Here is a 21,290-nt window from a genome sequence, read left to right as displayed (position 1 = left end):
TGCAGAGGTTTTTCTTGCTGCTTAGCATTCGAATCAGGGAGCACAGACCCTCACCTTTGGAAGACTGTTGTTCAGATTTCAAAGGGTATTTTTTTAGAGTGAATTGCATTCATGAAGCTTGTCAAATTGTCCAACCTTGTTTCTGTGAAAGAGGCATTGTAGGTTGGATCCTTCCACTGTACAGACCTCCCAGCATGCAGAGAGGTGTGTACACCCCCCTGCAGCACAGTGCCTCTGGGTTTGTAGCTCCTGGGACTGAAAATCCAGGTGCACGGGGCATCTGTGCTCTGGTGAGTCACACCCCGGTGGTGGTGAAACCTTTCGATGCCGCTTTGCAGATGCTGCCCACAGAGACACCCCATGCCAGAGCTGAACAGCACACACGTAGGGCTCAGGAGGCAATTCAGCTTCCCTGCCTATCTGCCAAGACAGTCACCAGTTTGTTGAGATTACTGCTTGCACTGTAGGCATATCTGTGTTAGCCTGAGATAACTCGTAAACTTAAGCTTACAAGGGCCATCACGAAACTTTTACACAGCAACCACACTCACCTATGTCCCCTTTTCCCTGTTCTTTTTCAGGAGGTTTCTGCTATGTGATATAACTTTGGTTTATGGGATCTTGCACTGGTTTCAAGTAGATTGAAGGGAAGGGTGAAAAAAACCAATAGGGCTTCTAAATAAGGCTTTCAATTTCAAGACAGCAAATTTTCAGAAATAACAGGTGCCAGGCAGTACAGAGGTAAAGCGAGACTTGCCGAACAGCAGGCTGAGGTAAACCCTCCAAAGAAAATCAGAATAAGATTTTAGCCATATGCACCAAAAGAGAAAAGCGAAAGCCTGCTAAGCGTGGCCTCCAACTGCAATTGATTTTCATTTCTGTTTTCAGTGAGGATGATGATGCTGAACAGGAGGGCAAAATGGCAAATGGGAATGAAGTTACAGAAATGGAAATTATCACACTGGAAGTGTGGTGAAGCAAAAGAAGTTTAATATATGCAAAATGGGGGGAAAACAGAGACTTTGGATCTAACTTAGGCAATTGTAAAGTCATGAAGACTAGGTCCTGGTATACAGGTTTTAAACAAGTCTGTACAATCAGAAGTGGAGCTCTATAACTAAACCAAAGGGAAAATGTCCTGTTTGTATTCAGATGACTACAAGCCACCAGTGCAACACGGCCATGAAAAGAAAAGTGCAGTCTCTGGTGTGTACCAGAGTTAGTATCCCCTAAGGAGTGTGGGAAGCGCTTGTGCCATTGCACAAGGTCCCACGGGCCTCACCTGTCTTCAGCCTTGGGCTCCAGAAAGGTGACTTCAGAGAGGTGCGGGTACAGGGAAGGGCTCTCACCCCATGCAGAGGAATGGAGAGACTGTCTTACAAATGGAAACTGGAAGAGTAGGGTCATCTGAGCCTAGCCAAAGTAAGTCTGAAGGGAGCTCTGACTGTGCTCGGAAAATATACAAGAAGGTAACCAGCAGGAACAGGAAAAGGCTGTTTCACTAAATGACTCTTCTGGCACAGGAACAGAAAACTGTCGATAAATAGATTTAGGTTGGCAGTTGTACATATTGATGGCCAACTACATAACAGCCACCCAGCAGGTGCAAACAGGTTAATACCCTAATTCAAGACAGGATGGTCACTTAAGGAAAAGGGATTATATGATGGAGCATGGGTTATAGGAAACACTGGATTTGGTGATCCGTGGACTCCCTATATTCTTTTAACTCACTCTGAGTTCAAAACAATTATAGTATCTACCTTTCAAAGTAATAGGACTACCTTTTGACTTCTCACGGAGTGTTGCTATTAACAATATTATCAATGCCACAGCATTGGCAATAACTTTCACTTCTTCCCAGTTATATGAATCCAAACAATGACCTCCCAGTGTTTTTCAGCCTGCACATCAGTTGGTACTTAGTAATCATCAGAATATTTTTATCTACTTCATATGGATACTGCACCTTTTTACAGATTAAAATTACCAATTATACCCAAAATGGTAGATTAACATCCCCGTTAAATTACAGGCAGTGTTTAATGTTTGAAGTTTGAATGCACCTGCATGATTAGACTAACAAGATGTGACCTCTGTGTTCTTCTTGGTGGGCTTACAGGGACTTGAATACTTGCCAGCCAGATTGATCCATGTTCTTAACCCATTTTGCAAATGCAATTACCAAGGGGCTTAGATAAAGTCAGTGCAAGAGAAAATGAAGTTATTCATGGGCAGGATAAGTCTGTTTAATACCACAGAAACTATTCCTTCATTTGCCAGGAAGCCCTTCAAAATTATTTTGTCACAGTAGCTTTTCCACGTTGGCAAGTTAGCTCCAAGGGTACAGCTGTATACCAGCTGAGGCAAAGGGTAAGCTTCAGTTAGCTTTAGCAGGAGCAGGGCTTAAGAGCATGTTTGCGTCCTGCGGGAAGACACCCACACTGCTTCACCAGTGCTAAGGCCAGAAGCAGAAGCTCTGGGGAGCTCTTGTCAGAACAGTGGGAAGAATATGTAAATAATGTAGTTAAGAATATACCATATACTGGTATACTGCCAGTTTTATAAGTCTTGTCCAAATTCCTGGCTGCCTCTGGGCATAATCCGCACAGAGGCAGCTGAAGTGCTAATGAACTTGCACTCGTGGCAGTGCAACGTGGGAAGCAGGAAAGGTTAATAACTGATGGGACTGGCTTGGCCATGCATGTCTGGGAAGCAGGGATAGTGAGCAGGGAGAAGAAAGTGCACAGATGCCTTCTTTAAATTATGAGAACGTCTTTGGATAGGGTAGGAAAGGTAAAATAACATTTTGGCAGAATTTTCTAGCTACTCTGCATGAAGGGGGACATGCAGACATACTTGGGAACAAAGGTGGGCAACAGCAAATTAGTATCTCACCTAGGTAGTGACTCAGCGCTTAAGCATAAGACCTGCTGCCATTTTACATGCCAAAGGGTACCTGAGCCACCCAGAAGAGATGTCCTGGCAGATTAGACTCAGGACCTACAGAATGGCTGTGTGCTCCTGGAATGCCAGGCAGGCACCCTAGGAGATACCAGAATGGGCCAAACACCTATCTTCAGGTACCTTACTCACCCTGTAATAACCAATTTCTTGCTGAAATCCCTCCCCCTCCACCATCTTCAGTACCAAGAAGCAAACAACATTGCCAGAAAGCCAAGACAAATAAAAATCCCAAGAAATGTGTGATTTGTTACCAGTCTATGCTAATGCTGCCTGAAACAAGGTAGTCAGATCTGGCATTGTAAGGCTTTTATACCTGTTATTGTGCTAATGAACCTATACTGTTTATGGGGTGGCTCTTTTCTGCCTAGTGTTGCTTTATAGAGCATCCTTGAAATAACAGTGCAAATGTTAACTGATCACAGCTTTTAGTTAGAGGGATTTTTTTAGCTGATTTGCTGAGTTAATCGGCCGATGTTCTTCTTACCTATACCTTACCAATTGTAATCTTGAGTTTAGAAGTGGTATAATCATATTTAGGAAACATGGTTTATTACCTGAAGCCTTGGTTCTGAGAAAAGATTGCTTGTGGACCCAACCATTAAGAATGATTGACCTGCTGCTCAGTGCTACCTGCAAGCTCAGGTCTCTGCTACCTTGGAGATTTCTCCATCGCTTGGTGTACAAAATGAGTACTCTAGATCTATGGTCAGGCAGTAGTCATCCCCTAAGGGTTTCATGAGGCCAGCTGCAGTCGTTTATGTACAAGATCAGTATGTTACTGTTGAATAGGTCCTTGGAGTTGCCAGAAGTCAATCTGGGGGTGCAGATGTCTGCCAGCTGCATGCATAAAGGCATTCTGTGCTAGGCATTTGGAGTGCAAAGTGCCTGAAGATGGGAAGCAGCATGAAGGTTACATGCCTATATGGACATTGGCAAATACGTTATACAGAAAAAAGAATCAAAAGCTTATAGCTGAAAACCTCTTTGTTTATTCAGTGTATTATATACAGGTGTCTGTGAGACTCATGAACTCATCTCTTTGTTCCCTTTTGTCTGTGGCCACGAGGAGAACAAAAGTGCCTTTATTTCCCTCAGCTTATTTAAAACATGTACATATCTGCATGAAAAGTATGGTTGTAGTCAAACCTCACACTCAAGAGAGCTGAACACAGAAATCGGGGAGAGAGATTTTTCCATGATGCACAACTGACCCGATGTGTTTTAGGGAGCAGAGACAGTGCCTTCTTACAGAGTGCTGGAGACTGGCTGTAACTGAAGCAAGGAGCTGGGACAAGAGGACTCAGACAACGCAGAAAATACCCTGTCTTAGATACATGGGCAGCAAGGGTGGGTATTACTGAGCTGCTGAGGTCAAAATAATTAAAAGATCTGAGGTTAGGACAAAGCTGTTCCTTTTCATCTCCCAGCCCCAACTGAGACTGAAAGAAACATTTTACTCTCCTTTGCAGCACGAGGAATGGTTTTTCTCTCAAGCTTATCTTGGCCAAGGAGAGGCAAATCTTGGAGGCTCAGGGTCCACTTCTGTTTCTGTTGAGAGGTCACAGTTGCATTTACTTCAGCTGACCCACCAAACCCTTCCAGACCTCACCTGGCTCTGCATTTCCTCTCTCCAACACAAAGCAGTGTTCCTTATCCTTCCCTTAGTTTCCAGTTTGGGTGCCTTGATGGTCATCCAGCATTCATATGATCTTGATAAAACATGTAAATAGTCTAGGAGTATTAGTCAATCTGCTAGCATTTTAGGGCCCTTGGGCTTTGTGGCACCTCTGTCTTATGCCCCTGCCTGAAGCATACAGCAATTTAACCTCCTGAAAACTGAAATGCTTTTGTCTGCCTAAAGTGTCAGCAGGCTCAGTAAAGAATGGCTTAATGATTTGTAAAATAATGAACACAAGGTCAGACTGAATGGTATAATGTACCCCTGTAGTCTTAAATGCAGTTAAATCATCTTGTTCCTGTTACTCAAAGCATTACTATCTACAGACTCTGGGAAATAAAGGAAAGAAAGCACAGTCCCACTACTGCAGTCTTGAGTCGCTACAGTTAAGTACAAGTAGAAGAGAGAAAGATGAGCTAGTAAACCAGGAAGAAGAGAAGGTAAAAAGGAAAGACAAAAACAGGCAAAGAGAGGGCACTTCTGCAGAGAACAGTTTGGTCTGCAAGAAGGAAAATGGAGGTGAGAAAAGAGCTTCAAGCTTGCTTGAATTAATAGTGCAGGTAGAACAGATCTGAACACAGAGAGGAAGAAAGGCAAGAAAAGCATCAAGGACAAGCAAGGATGTACACAGGGCACCTTGACAAAAATTACTTTTAGTTTCTGTTGAAACTGGTGAAAAGGACAGACTTTTGGAGTAAAAATTGATTCAGTCAAGGGAGGTCCCTTAAGTTGATTTAATTGATCTCTAAGTCTAATACTAGCCTCCTATTCTTAAAAATCTTCTAGTCTATTTTTCCTTTCCTTTTAGTGCCATACGTGTTTGGTTCTTCTTAGTGCTAATGATTGGTTTTGTGGGGGGACACAGCAAATCAGTCACTAACTCAAATAGAAGGAGATTTTTTAGTTGTTTTTCTTCATCCTAAGGTACTTTCTCTCTGTCTTTTCCATTAGTGCAGTTATGTTTCATGGCATGGTAAGATCTCTGATGACTATACAACCAGCAAAAACTCTTGAGAGTGAATATGTTTAGTGTAACAAGACACCCACCTATTCTAGTTTTGTAAACACAGTACTTGCCACTTTTCAAATATGTTCAATTCAATTTTAAATCAAATTTCTGCATTTTGCCTTTTGATATGCTGCCCTTCTGAATACATTTTGCCTTTCAAGTAAGACTTATTGTGGTGATACTGAGGACTAACCTCTATCACTTTTTCTTGTGTTGATTTTTTTTTCCCTGGATCAATCCAGGTTTTAATACAATTAAACAAACACTGTCGCACTCCTATTGAGCAAGGCGGGCAAAATCTGGGCTCGAGATGGTGATGTCATTGCTGTGCTGGCAGTTTGGCTGGGTTCTGACCTCATTGGAGCCTTGCTGGCAGTGCTTAATACAGATAATGCATAATGAGATCACTATCTGCTTTCTTAAAAAACACATAAAATAGACTGGAGGAATACTCATGGATTTTTTGTGTCAGGTATAGGCAGCCCAAGTGAAGTCGAAAGTGCATTTCTGTGAGGTTCGCGCCAAGTTGTTTATGGCGTTCCCAAATATTCATCATGAAATTCTTCTGCAACCCATTGTAATACACAAAGACTCTAAATCCCTCCAGGCTTCACAAAGATTTGTGCAGAGATTATAAATGAGCAGCAGATTAGCACCAGATGAAAAAATCTGTTCTGTTAGAGAGCTAATCTATTTTATGTCAGTTTAGTCAATGGCCGGGTTTGTTGTGTGTCTTTATGGCAAGGTCTGACAGATCTCTCTCCCTGTATTTGGAATTTCAGTCAAAATCAACGTGTCAGTTTGGATCAAGTCTTTGTCCTCTCAGATGGCTGACCCCCTCTCCAGCATCTCTGCTGCGCTTGTGCCTGACGCAGGCAGCATGGCTGTACCAGGCAGGGCTCTGCCGGGCTGCAACCAGGTAACAGGCAATGCAGAAAGCAAGCTGTGAGAAGGCTGAAAATAAGGACTTAAAAAAGAAAAAAATTCAGAAAAATTAAAGCAGATGCAACAGCTTCCAAAGCCAAGGGGAGAACTGGGGAGGAGGGAGAAGGCTGTTCTGCTGAAAAGAGAAGCTGCATGTGCATCACACTGTCCTCAAGGCACAAATATAGGTCTTGCTGTTTTCAGCATCCCATGGCCGAAAGGGCAGAAGAAGATCAGCGTCTCCCGCTTGCTTGTCGTGGTTTCTCCCGAGAGCAGCCACACGTGGAAGTCCAGTCTGAACTTGGTGGGACTGTCAGGCACTGTAAGGTTAAAACGAAGAGGAGCGATCACATGAACGCACAGGCTGCATGCAGCTCTCCCTGTGCCATGCCAGGGTGGTACGAGGGAGCACAGTCAAAGGCCTTGGCACGGGACTAGGAGCTAGTTTTGCCTAAGTTTTAATCCTGGCTAAATCATCGAATCCTCTCTATGATCTTTGACAAGCTACAAAATGTAGATATAGAAAAGTCTTATTATTCCACATAGTCTAGTTCTCTACAATATAGGATTAGCCTGTAATCTTTATTCACTAGTATTTCATGAGATGGAGCTTCTGACACTTTACCTGTAGTACAGTTGTGCAGTCCGGTATTCTCAAGAGTCAGGAAAGTTTTCAGTTATGTTGCTTTAAGATGAAAGTATTAAAAAAATCTCCCCCTATTATTCCCCATTTCTGCCCATATCATGAAGAGCAGCATTGGAAAATAGGTCTTCTAAATCATAACACATCTAAACAAAAAAGGATCGAGGTAGACGATTCTTTCTATAAACAGAGCTGTTCAGAAATAAGCTGCGTTAGTGATGTCTCTTGGCCTGCCCTGCAGGCAGCCATCCTAAGGGCAGGCTGTACTTGTCCCCTTCTCCTTGCTGATCCACCATTACCTCCTGCCAGGCTGACTGGGCTTGACCAGGAGCTGTGACCCAGAAGTAGGAATAACAGCAAATTCCTTGTATAAAATGAAATGCTCTTATCTGTCCACAGGAACGTTAAAAGAGCTAGGAAAAAGGTTAAAAATAGCAAAACCTTAAAACTAATAGCTTACCTAAAGTAGATTTTTCTCGTTAGTGTAAGTATGTTCCAGTTAGGCCAGGTACTTAAAGCTGTTCGGCTGCACGGAGCAGGTTGCCGCTTCCAAGTGTTCCCACTTAGAAGTGCATTTCCCCTTTCCTTTGAGTCTCTACTTTTCGTCTGCATTTTGGTTAGAAAGTTCCTACATGAGAGCCCCCAGGGTTTCTAGCAGGGGTGTTTCATCTCACCTCATCCATTTATCCTGGCATTGCCCTCCACTCCACCCCCTTGTGGGCGATGCCTTGGGTAAGCGTCCTTTTGAGTAGTGGTAATTTGGTTGCACCTGTAGTCATTGTGTTGCATATCTACTATCCAAAACTAACATAAGCTGATTTAAACTGGAGGGTTTGTAAATATTAGAAAGAGCTCAAAACAGCTATTCTTGTGTCTGTGCTTTATTCCCAAAATGCTTAAGACTTTACCTGTATTAATAAATTAAACGTGCCCAGGAACATTCCCAGGCACCAAAATCCCTGATATGGAGTGGCCCATGTCTGTGCTTGCAGGCCAGGCAGAATACAGCAGGTACCTACAATGACACAACTGAATTAGACCCAGTATCTCTCACCAGTGGTGACCTGAGAGACCAAATTAAATTACTTTTTCTTTGGAATACGTGTCGAAAGTTATGTCAATAAATAAGAATAACAAATTATTACCATCATCTAAGTGCATGAGACTTTCACTAGTGTGCAAAATACGTCCTTTATACACTAAAACAAAATGAACATATGGGAGTTATCTCTGCAGGATTTGGTTCGGGTCCAGATTGTAGACACGTAAAACTGGTGTCTAACTGCAGGTATTTTTGTGTGAGCTACAGTCTGTGTTCTCACTGTAGTTGATGGATATGTACTCAGTACAGCCCAACGACCTAGAGAGCAATTCAGCTAACCAGATACAGGACTTTCCTTTAGGGAAAACTGAATTGCTCTCCAGACTCCATTGGCTGTATTAACTAGACAACTAAATCCTACCTGTGAAGTCTGTGGGCTCTGCTTTATAAACATAGACAGATGGTATTGTCTGCGCAACGTAAAGGCAAGGCTTTCGTACTGCCCACAGAACTCTTCCCCAGTGCATGTGTCAGATCTGTCCCCAAAAGCCTTGTGTTTTCAGGTACAGTTTTGTCCAAGTTGTTACCAGTCCTTGTGGTCCCAAGGGCCTCCTTAACTTTTCACAAACAAGAAGACTGCACTTGCTTGGATCCTTGGTTTCTTTGGATGGTTGATCTGCCAAATTATCAACTAAGTCTACGAAAACATAAGAATATAGCATAAAAACTAGCCATGGTCAGGCAATCCACCATCTTCTCTCTGAGAGGTAGGAGAAGTGTTCTATAGGTGCTTCTGTTGATTCAGCAAGCACGGTGGTTAAGTCCATTTAGTGTATCTGATTATCAGAGCTACTGAACAGAAAAAATAGTACCTTTGGTTAGTGCAAACAGCAGTATAATGAGGAGTGTTTTCTTGAAAAAACTCATCAAAAGAGTGCAGTGATTTGGTTGTGTACTTTCAGCATGTCATATTGTTATTGCTGGGTTATCCAGAAATGTCTTCATTTAAGGAACAGCTGGTATTTTCTTCATGGACACAAGCCTTTTGTCTTGCTGAGTAATTTTTTAAACAAATTAGCTCACCTATTACATAGATAAAATAATGTTGCGTGTAGAGGTCTAAAGTGATTTCTGGTTAATGTTTTGTTGACAATTTGACTTACTTTATTTGACTCTTTTGTACTCAATTTCTTACCAGTTAATGAAACTGCTACACTACTGTGCTAATTTACCCATTAATTCATTTAATTCTTGATGGCATTAAGGAAAACAGCTTATTATATTATACAGAAATAGGTTATGAATTAACATACCTCATTACATATACATTAGTGTATATATAGATATTAATCTACAATGCCTAAGTGAACTCCTATGGTTTGGCTGTTCTATAAATCACCTCTAGTTAGATGATCGCGAATGAGCAAAACATTTTTTGCAGATGTGAAAATCCTTTTTTGCCTATAAAATCACTGAAATAAAAAATAGAAGATGGGTATGACAGATCTGGGTCACTAACACAGTGCTGTGCACTAGCAAGATGTTAGAAGCAGCAACGTATGGAGTTCTTTTAAAGACAGCAGATACAAAGGACCTCCTTGGTTGCCAGGTCTCATCCCTTTCTGTCATGTCATATAATCTCTTTGGTAAAATGATCAAGCTCCATCTTTATCCATTATTCACCCCAGAAGACTCTTCTACTTCTGTTGTGATTAGAAACCTTTTATTAGTTTGTGGTTCAGGTTTTTTAATGGATAGTTCATCTTTTGTTCAGCATTTTGTATTATGTGAGAAATTCTAGTAAGAAGAATTTAAATTAAACTTTTTAAAATACGAACTTCTAAAAGTCTTACTGAGGTAAATGAGATGATTAAAAACCTTATGATTGCTCGGGCACTAGGGCCTCAGTTCAGTTACCCACACATCAGTCTAATCCCATAGGAAGGCCGCCTGGCCTCCAGCAGCTTCTTGAGAAGGGCATTGGCTCCCCATTTGTCACAGCTGCTGTCCCTGTGCAAATGCTCAGGTATCTGGCAGGTAGACAACTGAATCCTGCCCTAGGAATGAGATTCACGTCCAGATTCAGATCATAACCATCAGGTTAGATCTTCAGTCTAGGTGTCTGCAAGCAAATTAGGTGTCCAAAGCTGTCCTTAAAGTCATTAGGAGCTAGAAAACAGAGCAAGTGGGTTCTAGGGTTGTCCTGGTTTCAGCTGGGATAGAGTTAATTTCTTCCTAGTAGCTGGTACAGTGCTGTGGTTTGGATTTAGGATGAGAATAATGTTGATAACACACTGATGTTTTAGTTGTTGCTAAGTAGTGCTCACACTAGTCAAGGACTTTTCAGCTTCCCATGTTCTACTGACTGAGAAGGCTGGAGGTGCACAAGAAGCTGGGAGGGGGCACAGCCAGGACAGCTGACCCAAATTGGCCAAAGGGACATTCCATACCATGTGATGTCATGCTCAGTACATAAACTGGGGGAAAGCTGGCCGGGGGGGCCGCTGCTCGGGGACTGGCTGGGCATCGGTCGGTGGGTGGTGAGCAATTCCATTGTGCATCACTTGCTTTGTATATTCTATTATCATTATTATTATTATTATTATATTTCAATTATTAAACTGTTCTTATCTCAACCCACAAGTTTTCTCACTTTTACTCTGCCGATTCTCTCCCCCATCCCACCACAGGGCGGGGGGAGTGAGTGAGCAGCTGTGTGGTGCTCAGTTGCCGACTGAGGTTAAACCACGACAAGGGTGCACTGTTCAACTAACCAGATGTGAAAGAGAAAATGTGAAAGAGTTGAAAGAAGTAGTAAATTCCCATTGAGACAACAGAGAATGAGGTTGCTTGCTAAAGGCTTTTTGATGTTTCAGAGGAAAAAATAAAAACATTTGCACCACAGTAAGGAAGAAATGAGAAATAATAATGATGGTAACATACATCTCCCATTTCTTCATTTTTGTTCTTTAGCTGTCCACTAAGGCAATAATGTTGGAAGACAGAATATGAATGAATCTGAACAAGTCAATAGTAAGTGAGAATTTCAAGCTAGTGTAATTCAGCCCGCAAGGCAGGGCTCCTCTACCATTTTTTCATGTTGTCTTCAAGGCTTCTTATGTAAATATTTGGGATTTTGGCAGGGTGCTTTCTCTTTTTTATTGAAGTGAAACATTTGCTGCAAGCATACTGAATGAAGTCTGCTTCGTAATTATTTGCAGTAACAACTCGGCAACGGAGACTTACGGTTGTAAGACTGCCAATTCTGTATTAATGTGATCTTCTTTTCTCCCTCTCCCGGCTGCAGCAAGCACGCAGTTGGTGTAGGAAGTCTGCAAAGCAGAACAAGCAACCATATCCATCTGTGTCAACAGATTCCCGCTTCACCACTCTGCCAGCCTTTCTTCCTCAGAGCCACCAATCTGTCCCTGAACAACCAAAAGAAATGGGTCAAAACAAGGTACATCACGCAAAAGGCCTTGGTCATCATCTTGGTTTCTCCCAGCAGGACCTGAGAGACAGTGATCGAGGAGACTTCACACGCAGATCCAGCAGTGCCTCCAGCATTTCATGTTCATTTCAACGAAGCAAGTCTCTGTTCTGCTTGCCCACAGTGAACTCCTCCTCAGCCTCAGAGACTTTTCATTTCAGTGAACCATTTCAGTTCTTAAATACTGGGTCACCTGCAACCAGGTTAAAAACATGGAGATGCAGCCCCAGGCTTAACATTGACGACTTGGAGGGTGCCCAGGAGACTGATGTAGACACAGGGATGAAGCTGTCCTTCTCAGACCTGTCTGTGGTCTCTGCATACTCTGCCCTTAATGGATTTTGCAATGACTTGGAAGCCTCTCTTCCCCCACAGAAGCAAACTGTCGGTAAGACTAAAGAGGCAGCCACCAGCGGAAGGCCTGTATCAGCCATGTGCAATACCTTTGAGTCAGTTGATGGTTCACTGCCTTCTCTCTCTGAATGGTCTTCCAGCTCATTCATGTCAGCATCTCTCTCCAAGCAGCCCAAACAGTCCTCAAGAGCAGCTTCTTGTTCCCTGGATGATCATGGTAGTGTTTGCCCAGCTTCACCAGCTAACGAAGAAGAATTTTACATCTGAGGTTTCTCTATCTTACACCTTCCAGGGCAAACGTGTTCTACTTGTGAATGACAGCAGTGGGCCCACCTTGAGCTTGCAGAAGGTTCCTTGCTGAGGAGAAGGTGATGCAGCAGAGCATGCTAAATATTTGAAGAAAACATTCGGATCCCTCAGAGATGGGTGTCCCCAAACTACGTACAGTAAAGCAGTCTGAGCTTGCACCCTGTAAGTTTGTGCTGGAGGGGATGATCAGAGGCTTGTCCATGGCAGTGCAAGGTGGATGATTTCTATGACTGACCCTTGGACTGGTGGTGAAGGAAATCCCAAAAGAGGCACATACTAATCCAGTTTTCTTTGGCAGAAACTGAAGAGTGATTTGTGACACCAAACTGCTTTAACTTTTCTGAGAAATTCCCTTAACTCAGCAAAGATGGGAGGAGAAAGAGGTCTTCTTTCCCTTTCACAAGTTCCAAAGGCAGCTCTAAGCACAGCAGGTGCCATTAACACGTCTCCGGTAGAGTCAGGCGTTTCCTGTGAGGACACACACGGTTCCTTCTGACTTCTGAGAGTTGGCCGTGCTGAGGTGGGGAGAAGCTTCACTCCTTCCCCAGAGAAGAGGAAGCTCAGCTGTACCTGTTACTTTGACAGTCCAGGATGTGGAAAGTGCCAAAAGGGAAACCTTACAGAACATTTTCAACCCATCCCCTCAAAAAGCCCATCCTTTCCAGATGGAAGGGAGCCATCTGGGCTGTTGACTGACCGCTCATGTAGACAGTGGTAAACCCAAGTAAACCATGTTTGCTACTTCTAACTCAGGCAATACAGAGCTTACCTTTTTGGAATACAAAACAAGGAAGACAACCCAGCATTTTTATATATTGCTACACCACTAGTCCCAAATATATGGCAGCTCCCTATTTTTTAAGGGGTTGTTATTTTATTCTTCATATTTCCAATGCAAGCATACTTCTTTCTGAGTAAAACACGTTTCTTCTCAAATGCCTCTCTCCAAAAGGAGAATGAGTCAAATTTTACTGGCTTTTCAAGTGATGTTTTTAAAACACACATTCTTGATAACCTGTTTTGCTCCAATTCATTTGGTATTAAAAAAAAAAAAGGAAAAAGCTATTAATATGACAGCTAAGTACCTCCACGAGGATTTAAGTTGTATATACAGATTGCATCATGCATGTTCTGAAAAGTTACATTTTTGGCAGAGAAGTGGTGCCGATTGCAGCTCTGGCCTACCCAGTGAGAAAATGACCATGTTAAAAGGTGTATGTATAATGCTGTATGTAACCTATATACAGGTACAGACGCTGAAGACCTACCATGATGGCATTGTGGTGGATGGAATAAAAACGCATTTGTGGAGAAAAATGTTTGCTATATTACCAGGCAGTTTTACTCAGAAGAATTGCTGCTTTGAAAACAAACAAGCAAACAAACAAACAAAAAGCGCACACATACTCTAAATAATATTTACAAAAAGTGGAACAGGTCCCCTGACCCATTTAAGTAAATGCACAGTTTGTACAAATAATTCCAGAAGAAAGTCTGGGGGAAATTTAGTACAGGTTTATAGGGGAGGAGGGGGGATTCCATTAAACCTGCACCCCCAATCCGGAAGACGCCAGAGGGATAGTCAAGAGTCAGGATGCTGCTCCTCAAGGCTTTTTCCTTTTGCTGTCATTTTCGCCACACAGGGGAAGAGGCATCAGGCTGAAGTCCAAGTCTCCTCTTTGCGAGATGCTATCATAGCATGTACCAGAGGTAGACCTCATCTTTTGTGCTAAACACCATGTATAAATAGGAAAATCTATTCCAGCTCTAAGAGCACAGGAGATTATCAGCCTCCTCCTGCCCTCCAAACTGTTCAGGCTTACTGCAGTTTTGGGCCAACTGTTCTTTTAAGAAATGTCTGGGGTGAGAAATAGCACCAATGAAGGATTTGTCACATCGTGCACGTGTTTACCTGCTCTATACTTCTTCAGGGTCCATGCAGCCTTTCCCCTGAGTTTCGGGCCTTTAGATCAAACCCCCTCTGAATACAACATCCCGATTTATCCAAAATTGTGTTCCATGTTATTGTTTGTACCCTGTCAAAATACTTGTAAAACACTGTGAGGTCAGACCAGCAGTTTTTTCCATCAGCTTGCAATTCACCATACGAGCAGCAATGCCTAGGACTGTCAGGCTCCACAGGTTTAAACTTATGATTCATTACTTTCTGTCATTTTCATGGTAGTACAAAAATAAATGATGAAATAGCATTGTATATTTATGGGACAGCCATTTTATCAAGACTAGCCACTTCCAGATATGACAACCAACAAGATAATTTTGGTTCAAATCTGTTAAAAAATTTAGTATTCATTATTTGGAACAGGGGAAAAAAAAAGCCTTTTCACAATATTTTAATAATATAGATAACATTTGATCTGAACATGAAATCAAAAACTGGTTTGAGTTGATGTGTCTGTCTGATCCTGGAATCATGCCAGCATCCAGACTCCTGACAAAAGCTGATTGGGGCTTTTAACGAAGAGGAGGCTTTGAAACATCTTTCCGCCTAGGGTATGCCTCTGCAAGAAGGAGTTCAGCACATCTGGGGGCCGTCTCCTGACGCAGCAGGAAGCACTGATACTGAAGGTCTACAAACAAGCACAAGATAGCTCAAGTGTCAATCGTGAGGCTCATGTGCAGCATTAACTGGCAGCTCCGCAAACATCTCAGCTCCAGATTTTACCACATTAATCCTAATGGGAAGAAAGCCAAATGAGCTTCCACGGACTCTGAATTTATGCTGTCTCCACTGGTTCTGTCTCCAAGTATTTCTGTTCTGTTTATTGATACTTAGCTAGAAATGAAAGTTTTAATTGTTTACATTCATGGTGCTTGTGACCAAGTTTTGGAATAACTGAGTGTCCTACTGTCAAGAAAAACAGAGATGATAGTGTACAGAAAACTTTTTGTCTATAATAAAGAAAGCCAGATTTTGAAGAGTGTTTCATTGAAGGTAGGCTTAATTAATTCTTTTCCCATTATTTAAGACGGGGCTGATCTCTTCAGAGAGTTGAATATGCACAAGTTTCATGGCATTTACTTATTGTTTTGGTTAAATTATGAACAATGTCATTTGAGAACTGCAGGTTTTCCCTGAACTTCCTTCTCACCCCAGAATGTGTTGCTTCTGTGAAATAAAATAGAGATGAAAAGTCAGTTGTGCTTAACCTTCTGTGTGTTCATTTATGAAGTATTGCAGACTCACTGACTGTTTTAACTAGGCTTCAAAATGACTGCAGTGACACAAGCTCTCCAGCTCTTGGCAGTGCGTGTCGGTGGGATAATTACAAAATAAACATAGCAAAAATATTTTTATGTTGGACTCAGCTTTGTCTCTGCAGACCGGATCTTTTGATTCTCGCTGTGGTGTTGTAAATCATTTGCTCCAGTAAAGCTGAATGATAAAATAGGAGCCGTGACACATATTGGTGATCTTGCGTGCTTAAATCCCATCTTGGTTTGTTTCATGTACATTGGTCTTCATAATAGTGCTTCCCTCTTATTTCCATCAGCGTGTGGTGTTATCTATTATACATTTCTTTTTTCCCCTCATGGGACATGTCTGCATGTCAACATTACATTGTATATGCAAAGCTGTGTAAGTTTGGCTTTGTTTCATTTTTATGGTTTAACATTGTGGGTTTTATATATATTTATATGGCAGTTATAGAGTCGTACAAACATCAGGAGTTAGAAGAGGCCTCTGGAGGTCATCTAGTCCAAAGTCGCTGCTGAAAGCAGGCACAAAGCTGCTCCAGCCTCAAAGCTTTGAAGTTAAATCAGGTTGTTCAGGACCTTGTCTGGTCAGGTTTGAAAATATCCAAAGGTGGAAATTTCACAGTGTCTCTGGGCAATGTGTGCCAGTGCTTCAACACTGTCATGGTGAATGAACAGTGGTTCCTAATCTGCAGTCAGAATTTCCCATGTTCGAACTTGTGATCTTTCCCTCTTGTTGTTTCGCTGTGTACCTCTGAGAAACTCTGGCTCTGTCTTCTCTATAATCCCCCTTTAGGTGTTGGAAGACTGCAGTTGCTCCCGCAGCTTCTTCTTGCACATCATATGCTCTTGCTCCCTGACCATCTGAACTCTCGTTTGTCAGTATCTCTCTTTTAGTGCGAAGCCCAAAACTGTATGCAGCCTTCTGGATGTGGTTTGCGCAGTGCTCAGTAGTCAGGAAGAATAATTTCCGTCAACCTGATGGCAACTCCCTTGCTTATACCACCCAGTATGCTGCTGGTCTTACCACTGCAAGGGTGCACTGCTTAATCATGTTCAACTTGCTATTCACTGGGACCCCAAGATCCATTTCTGCAGAGCTGCTCCCTAGCCAGTAGGTCCTTAGCTTATGCGCTCATACCAGGTTAATCCATGCCAGGTGCAGGACTTGCATTTGTTTTTATTGAACTTTGTGAGGTTCTTTTTGGCACCTTCCTCCAGCTAGTGAAGGTCTCTGTGAATGCTAGCCCTGCCCTTCAGTATATCAGTCAATCCCCCCAGTTGGGGGTCATTTGCAAACTCGCTGAGGGTGCATTTCATCCCCTTATGCAAGACATAGACAAAAATGTTGAACAGCACTGGACCCAGTGCTGACCTCAGAAGAATGCCACTTGCAGCTGGCTACCAGTTAGAGTTTAAACTGTTGACCAGTACGCTCTGAGCCTGACAATCCAGTCAAGTTATTCACCCATGTTGTAGTCCATCTAGTCCATGTTTCCTTGATTTGGCTACAAGGATACTGGGGGAGACTATGTTGAAAGCCTTGCTGAAGTCAAGGAAAATTACATTCACTGTTCCTTCTCCATCCACCAAGGAAGTCATCTCATCAAAGGTGGCAATCAGGTTAGTCAGGCATGATTTACTGTTGGCAAATACGTGCTGGCTTTTCCAAATCACCTTGTCCACCTTGAGCATGGAAATGGCTTTGAGGATTTCTTGATAATCTTCTAGGAGACTGAGGTTAGACTGATAAGCCTGTAGTTCCCCAGATAATCTTTCTTGCCCTTCTTGAAGTGGGTTATGACATTTTCTTTCTTCCAGCCATCTGGAACTTCACCAATCACCACAACCTTTCAAAACTGATAGAGAGTAGTTTCACAATGACTTTGGCCAGTTCCTTTAGCACTGTCAGATGCAGCCGCTCCAGCCCCACGGACTTGTGTATGTCCAGCTTATTGCCTCCCTGACTCAGTCTTCTAGTGTGATTAGTAATTTGCTCCTCCAAACTTTGTTTGGTTGCTACTAGATACAGACACGTGGCAGGCCTGACAGCAGACCTTGTAAGTGAAGATCTTGTAAGTGAAGACAGAGGTTTTTCCAGTTACAGAAGACAGGAACTGTTCTGGTCTGTTCTGAACCAGTTTCCGGTTGTTCAAAGAAGGCTTTGTCTGTCTTCTCTTCTTGATTGAATGGGTTGTAGGAAATGCCCACAATAATATCCCTTTTGTTAGCTTCTCCTGACCCATGAGCTCTTGACTGTCTCATCCTCTGTTGCCTTGCAAACGTGCATGCATTCATGCCACTCAGTTGCCTAGAGCACAAACCCCACCACCATCTGCCTTCCTTTCCTAGAGAACCTGTATCCAGCCACAGCAGCTCTAGTTACGGAACTGTCCCATCACATCTCTAATCATCTGTTTTTACATCCTGAGAGTGCTGAGGTCTTTCTTTTTTTCAGCAGCCTGAGCATTGGCACTGGCCATCCCATCTGCCCGGCAGAATGGAACTACTCTGGTATTGGTAAGACAGTCCCATCTCACAAAGGGCTTTGGAAGCAGAGTAAAACCGTGGATGCATTAACTATTGAAGAAATCAGTATATTGGAACACACTGGTGTTTTCAGTGGCTGGTATCAGCAAGGAGATGAGCTCTTGTGATCCTGTACAGAAGCTTTTCAAGGCCTGCAGTTTCATGCCTAGGTAGCAAGCAGTGCAGTGGCCTAGCTTGGACACATGAGTTTGCCTTCATAAGAACATATCCAAAGGCTATATGAATGATTGTGTGGCTGAGGTGCCATAGATGGCACTTACATAAATGGTTTTCCTCTCTTGAATTCATCCAATTGCTTTCTGAGCTCATTTATCATCTGTGGCATCCTGTGGCAGGGAGTTCCACTGCTACATGTGGAACTACTACATGTTGTACAGGAAGGGTTATCTGCCAAACCTGCCACCTGCTAACTCCATTTGATATACCCTAGGTTTGCTCTAGGGAGAGACAGTCAATAGTCATTTCTTGTTCACCGTTTTCAGGCCACTCATGGTTTTATAGACTTCTATAAAACCTCCCTCTGTTCTGTTTTCTCCTTTCAAGCTGAGAAGTCCTAATCTAGTTAGTTATTCTTCATAGGAAAACCATTCCATGCTTTTGTTCATTCTTGTTATCCTTCTGTTTTTTTTTTTTTTCTATTCTGCTATGTGCTTTTTGAGCTAGGGGGTCCATAACCACACATCATTTTGGAGATATAGATGCACTGTAGATTTACAGAATGGCTTGAAGGTGTTTTCCATTTTATTCTCTGTTCCTTTTCTAGTAATGTGACTTGCTGCTTTGACTGCGGCTGAGCACTGAGCTACCCTTTTCACAGATCTTTATATAGCCCCAAGGTCCAATTCCCAAGCAGTAAAAGTGAGTTCAGAGCCTACTATCATGTATGTAAAATTAGATTTATTTTTTTGATGTAATTAATTTTAGAATTAGCTACATTGAATTTCACCTGCCTTTTTATTGCCCAGTTGCTGTGTATTGTGAGAGTCTTCTGCAACTTCCCCAGTTGTCCATCATCTTTACTATCTTGGATGCTTAATAACCTCAACAAACTCCCAACTCACTAAGCCCCCCTTTTTCCAGGTTTAAGTCATGCTGAACAATATAAGCTTGAGTACAAATCCCTGCATGACTCCACTGCCAACCTCCTTCCACTGTCAGAACTGGCTATTTATTTCTACCTTCTGTTTCCTGCCTTTTAATCAGTCCTTTATTCACACAACCTTACCTCTTAAACCATCACAGCATGGTTTCTTTAAGAGGCTTTGATGAAGGACTTTGGAGAACTGTTCTTAGCTGTACACCTATTTGTTGATGCCTTCTGAAGACTCTCATAGATTTATGAGGTGTGATTTCCCTTTATAAAACCATGTTGACTCTTCCCCAAACTAACTCAAAATCATTTCTGTTCAGATAATGAATTCTCTCTCATCTAAGCCTGTCATTTGAGTACAGAGCAATCCTCCCTGTGGCATCCTTTCCTGGCTTCCAGGACTTAGCATAGTGTAAATTGCTAAATTTACACAGAATCCAGACTTCCTGAGCCAAAAACTGTGTTCAGATCACTGTGTGACCAACTGCTACATTGTGCTACCAATGGATTTATCCTCCATCAATTTGTCAAATTTCAGCGATTCTGTTGAATCTCTTTTCGTTCCTTGGGTTTCCACAGCAGTTCATGGCAATGAACAGCACTGAATTCATGCCCTACATGAGAAGATAGTCATGTTTATTTGCAGCCTTCACCCAGATAATTTCACTGAGCACTTCCTGTTCCAGAAGTCAATGCAGAGTGCTGGGGAATGTTACTTCAGTACCTGGGAAGAATCCTGTTGCCCTGATCCTGGGAGCAAACAGGCTGTGAGATAACGGGGAGGAAATGTCCTGCCCATGTGCATGTGGGGGAGGAATCCAACTGCTCGATGTGGAAAGCCCTGCAAGGCATTGTAAATCCTGTGATGGGAAATGGCTACAGCGGTAAATGGAAGAGGGACAAGGAGAAGGTTCAGACTGGATCATTTGGTTGCTTGTTGGGTCTGTTTTGGACCTCTTCAAGCAGCTTTGTCCAAGACACTACCTGGTGCCCTTTACCCCAAGGACTCTTCCCACTATGGAAGAGGCTACATCAAGCCTGGGCCCCTCTGTCTCCAGCACTGTCCCACCAGACGTTGCATCTTCCTGTTCTCCCACATGCTCTTGGGCATCCCACAGGGCATGAAACTCAGCCCCTCAGGGTCATGCTGTAAAAACACCTCTCAGGTGGGCTGCAACGCAGTCCTCACTTTATTTTGGATAACGACCTCCCCTGCAAAGTGGGATAATTGTGTCCTAGAGCTGTAAGGATCCTGCAACAGCGCAGGGAGGAAGCCAGGCCAGCTGCTGTGTGGTATGGCTGTGACTGATGGGACAGCTCTGAAGGGTGTGGACACAACTCAAACAGTGCTGGGCTGGCCTTGGAGCTGGAGATCAGTATTCAGCCTGCTTTTATTTAACAATTTACAGATAGATAGTGTTGCTTCAATTTAGCCCCAGAAAGGGCATCTGGAGTCTTAAGAGAGCTTCACAACTGAACAGGTGCACCCTGTCTCTGCTTTGACTCAGCCTTTCGTATTAAGCATGGTTCTCTTTAGAACCCGTTGTCCTGTTTAATCACTTTTCTCCTGAATATATGAGGCATAAAATACAAAATATCTTGGTAGGTGGAGGCCATTAACCCAATCTGCCCATCGTAAATAAAAACTGCTGACCATTGGTATGTAATGAAATGGCAATGGAGATGGATTTAGCCAAAGCTGACCAGTCAGTAAGAGAAATACCCCCTTTCACGTCTCCGTGACCGCGGAGTACCTGTATTTTGTGATGGGATCACAGCAATGCAGCATGCTGTGTTTTTTTGTGTACCTCACTGGGAAGCCACCAGCCTGCAAAAGTTGCTAGTGCCATCTCGTGGTCTTCATGCACAAGAGTGTCAGCGCAAGGAGCGGCCAGCCCAGGCAAGTGACACCCCCAGGGCACCCAGCGGGGGACACTGCGGGCCCTGGCACTGTGCCCTCCGCACCCCGCAGCAGTGCCTGGCGAGCCTGAGACGTGCCCCCGTCCCCAGGGTCT

At 43.0% G+C, this 21,290-nt stretch overlaps 1 protein-coding gene across 1 annotated transcript in view; it reads left to right on the top strand.

Moving 5' to 3' along the window:
• FAM124A (family with sequence similarity 124A) overlaps window positions 1-12,374 on the top strand; it is a 20,107-nt gene extending 7,733 nt beyond the window's left edge. The window contains exon 3 of the mRNA XM_009319975.1: window positions 11,571-12,374. Coding sequence (XP_009318250.1) covers window positions 11,571-12,374 — 804 coding nt within the window. The remainder of the gene's footprint in view (window positions 1-11,570) is intronic.
• The last annotated feature ends 8,916 nt before the right edge of the window (window positions 12,375-21,290 follow it).

This window comes from Pygoscelis adeliae, unplaced genomic scaffold (assembly GCF_000699105.1).
Source record: "Pygoscelis adeliae isolate BGI_AS28 unplaced genomic scaffold, ASM69910v1 Scaffold32, whole genome shotgun sequence".
NCBI lineage: Eukaryota > Metazoa > Chordata > Aves > Sphenisciformes > Spheniscidae > Pygoscelis > Pygoscelis adeliae.
This window is presented reverse-complemented; position numbering and strand designations above follow the sequence as displayed.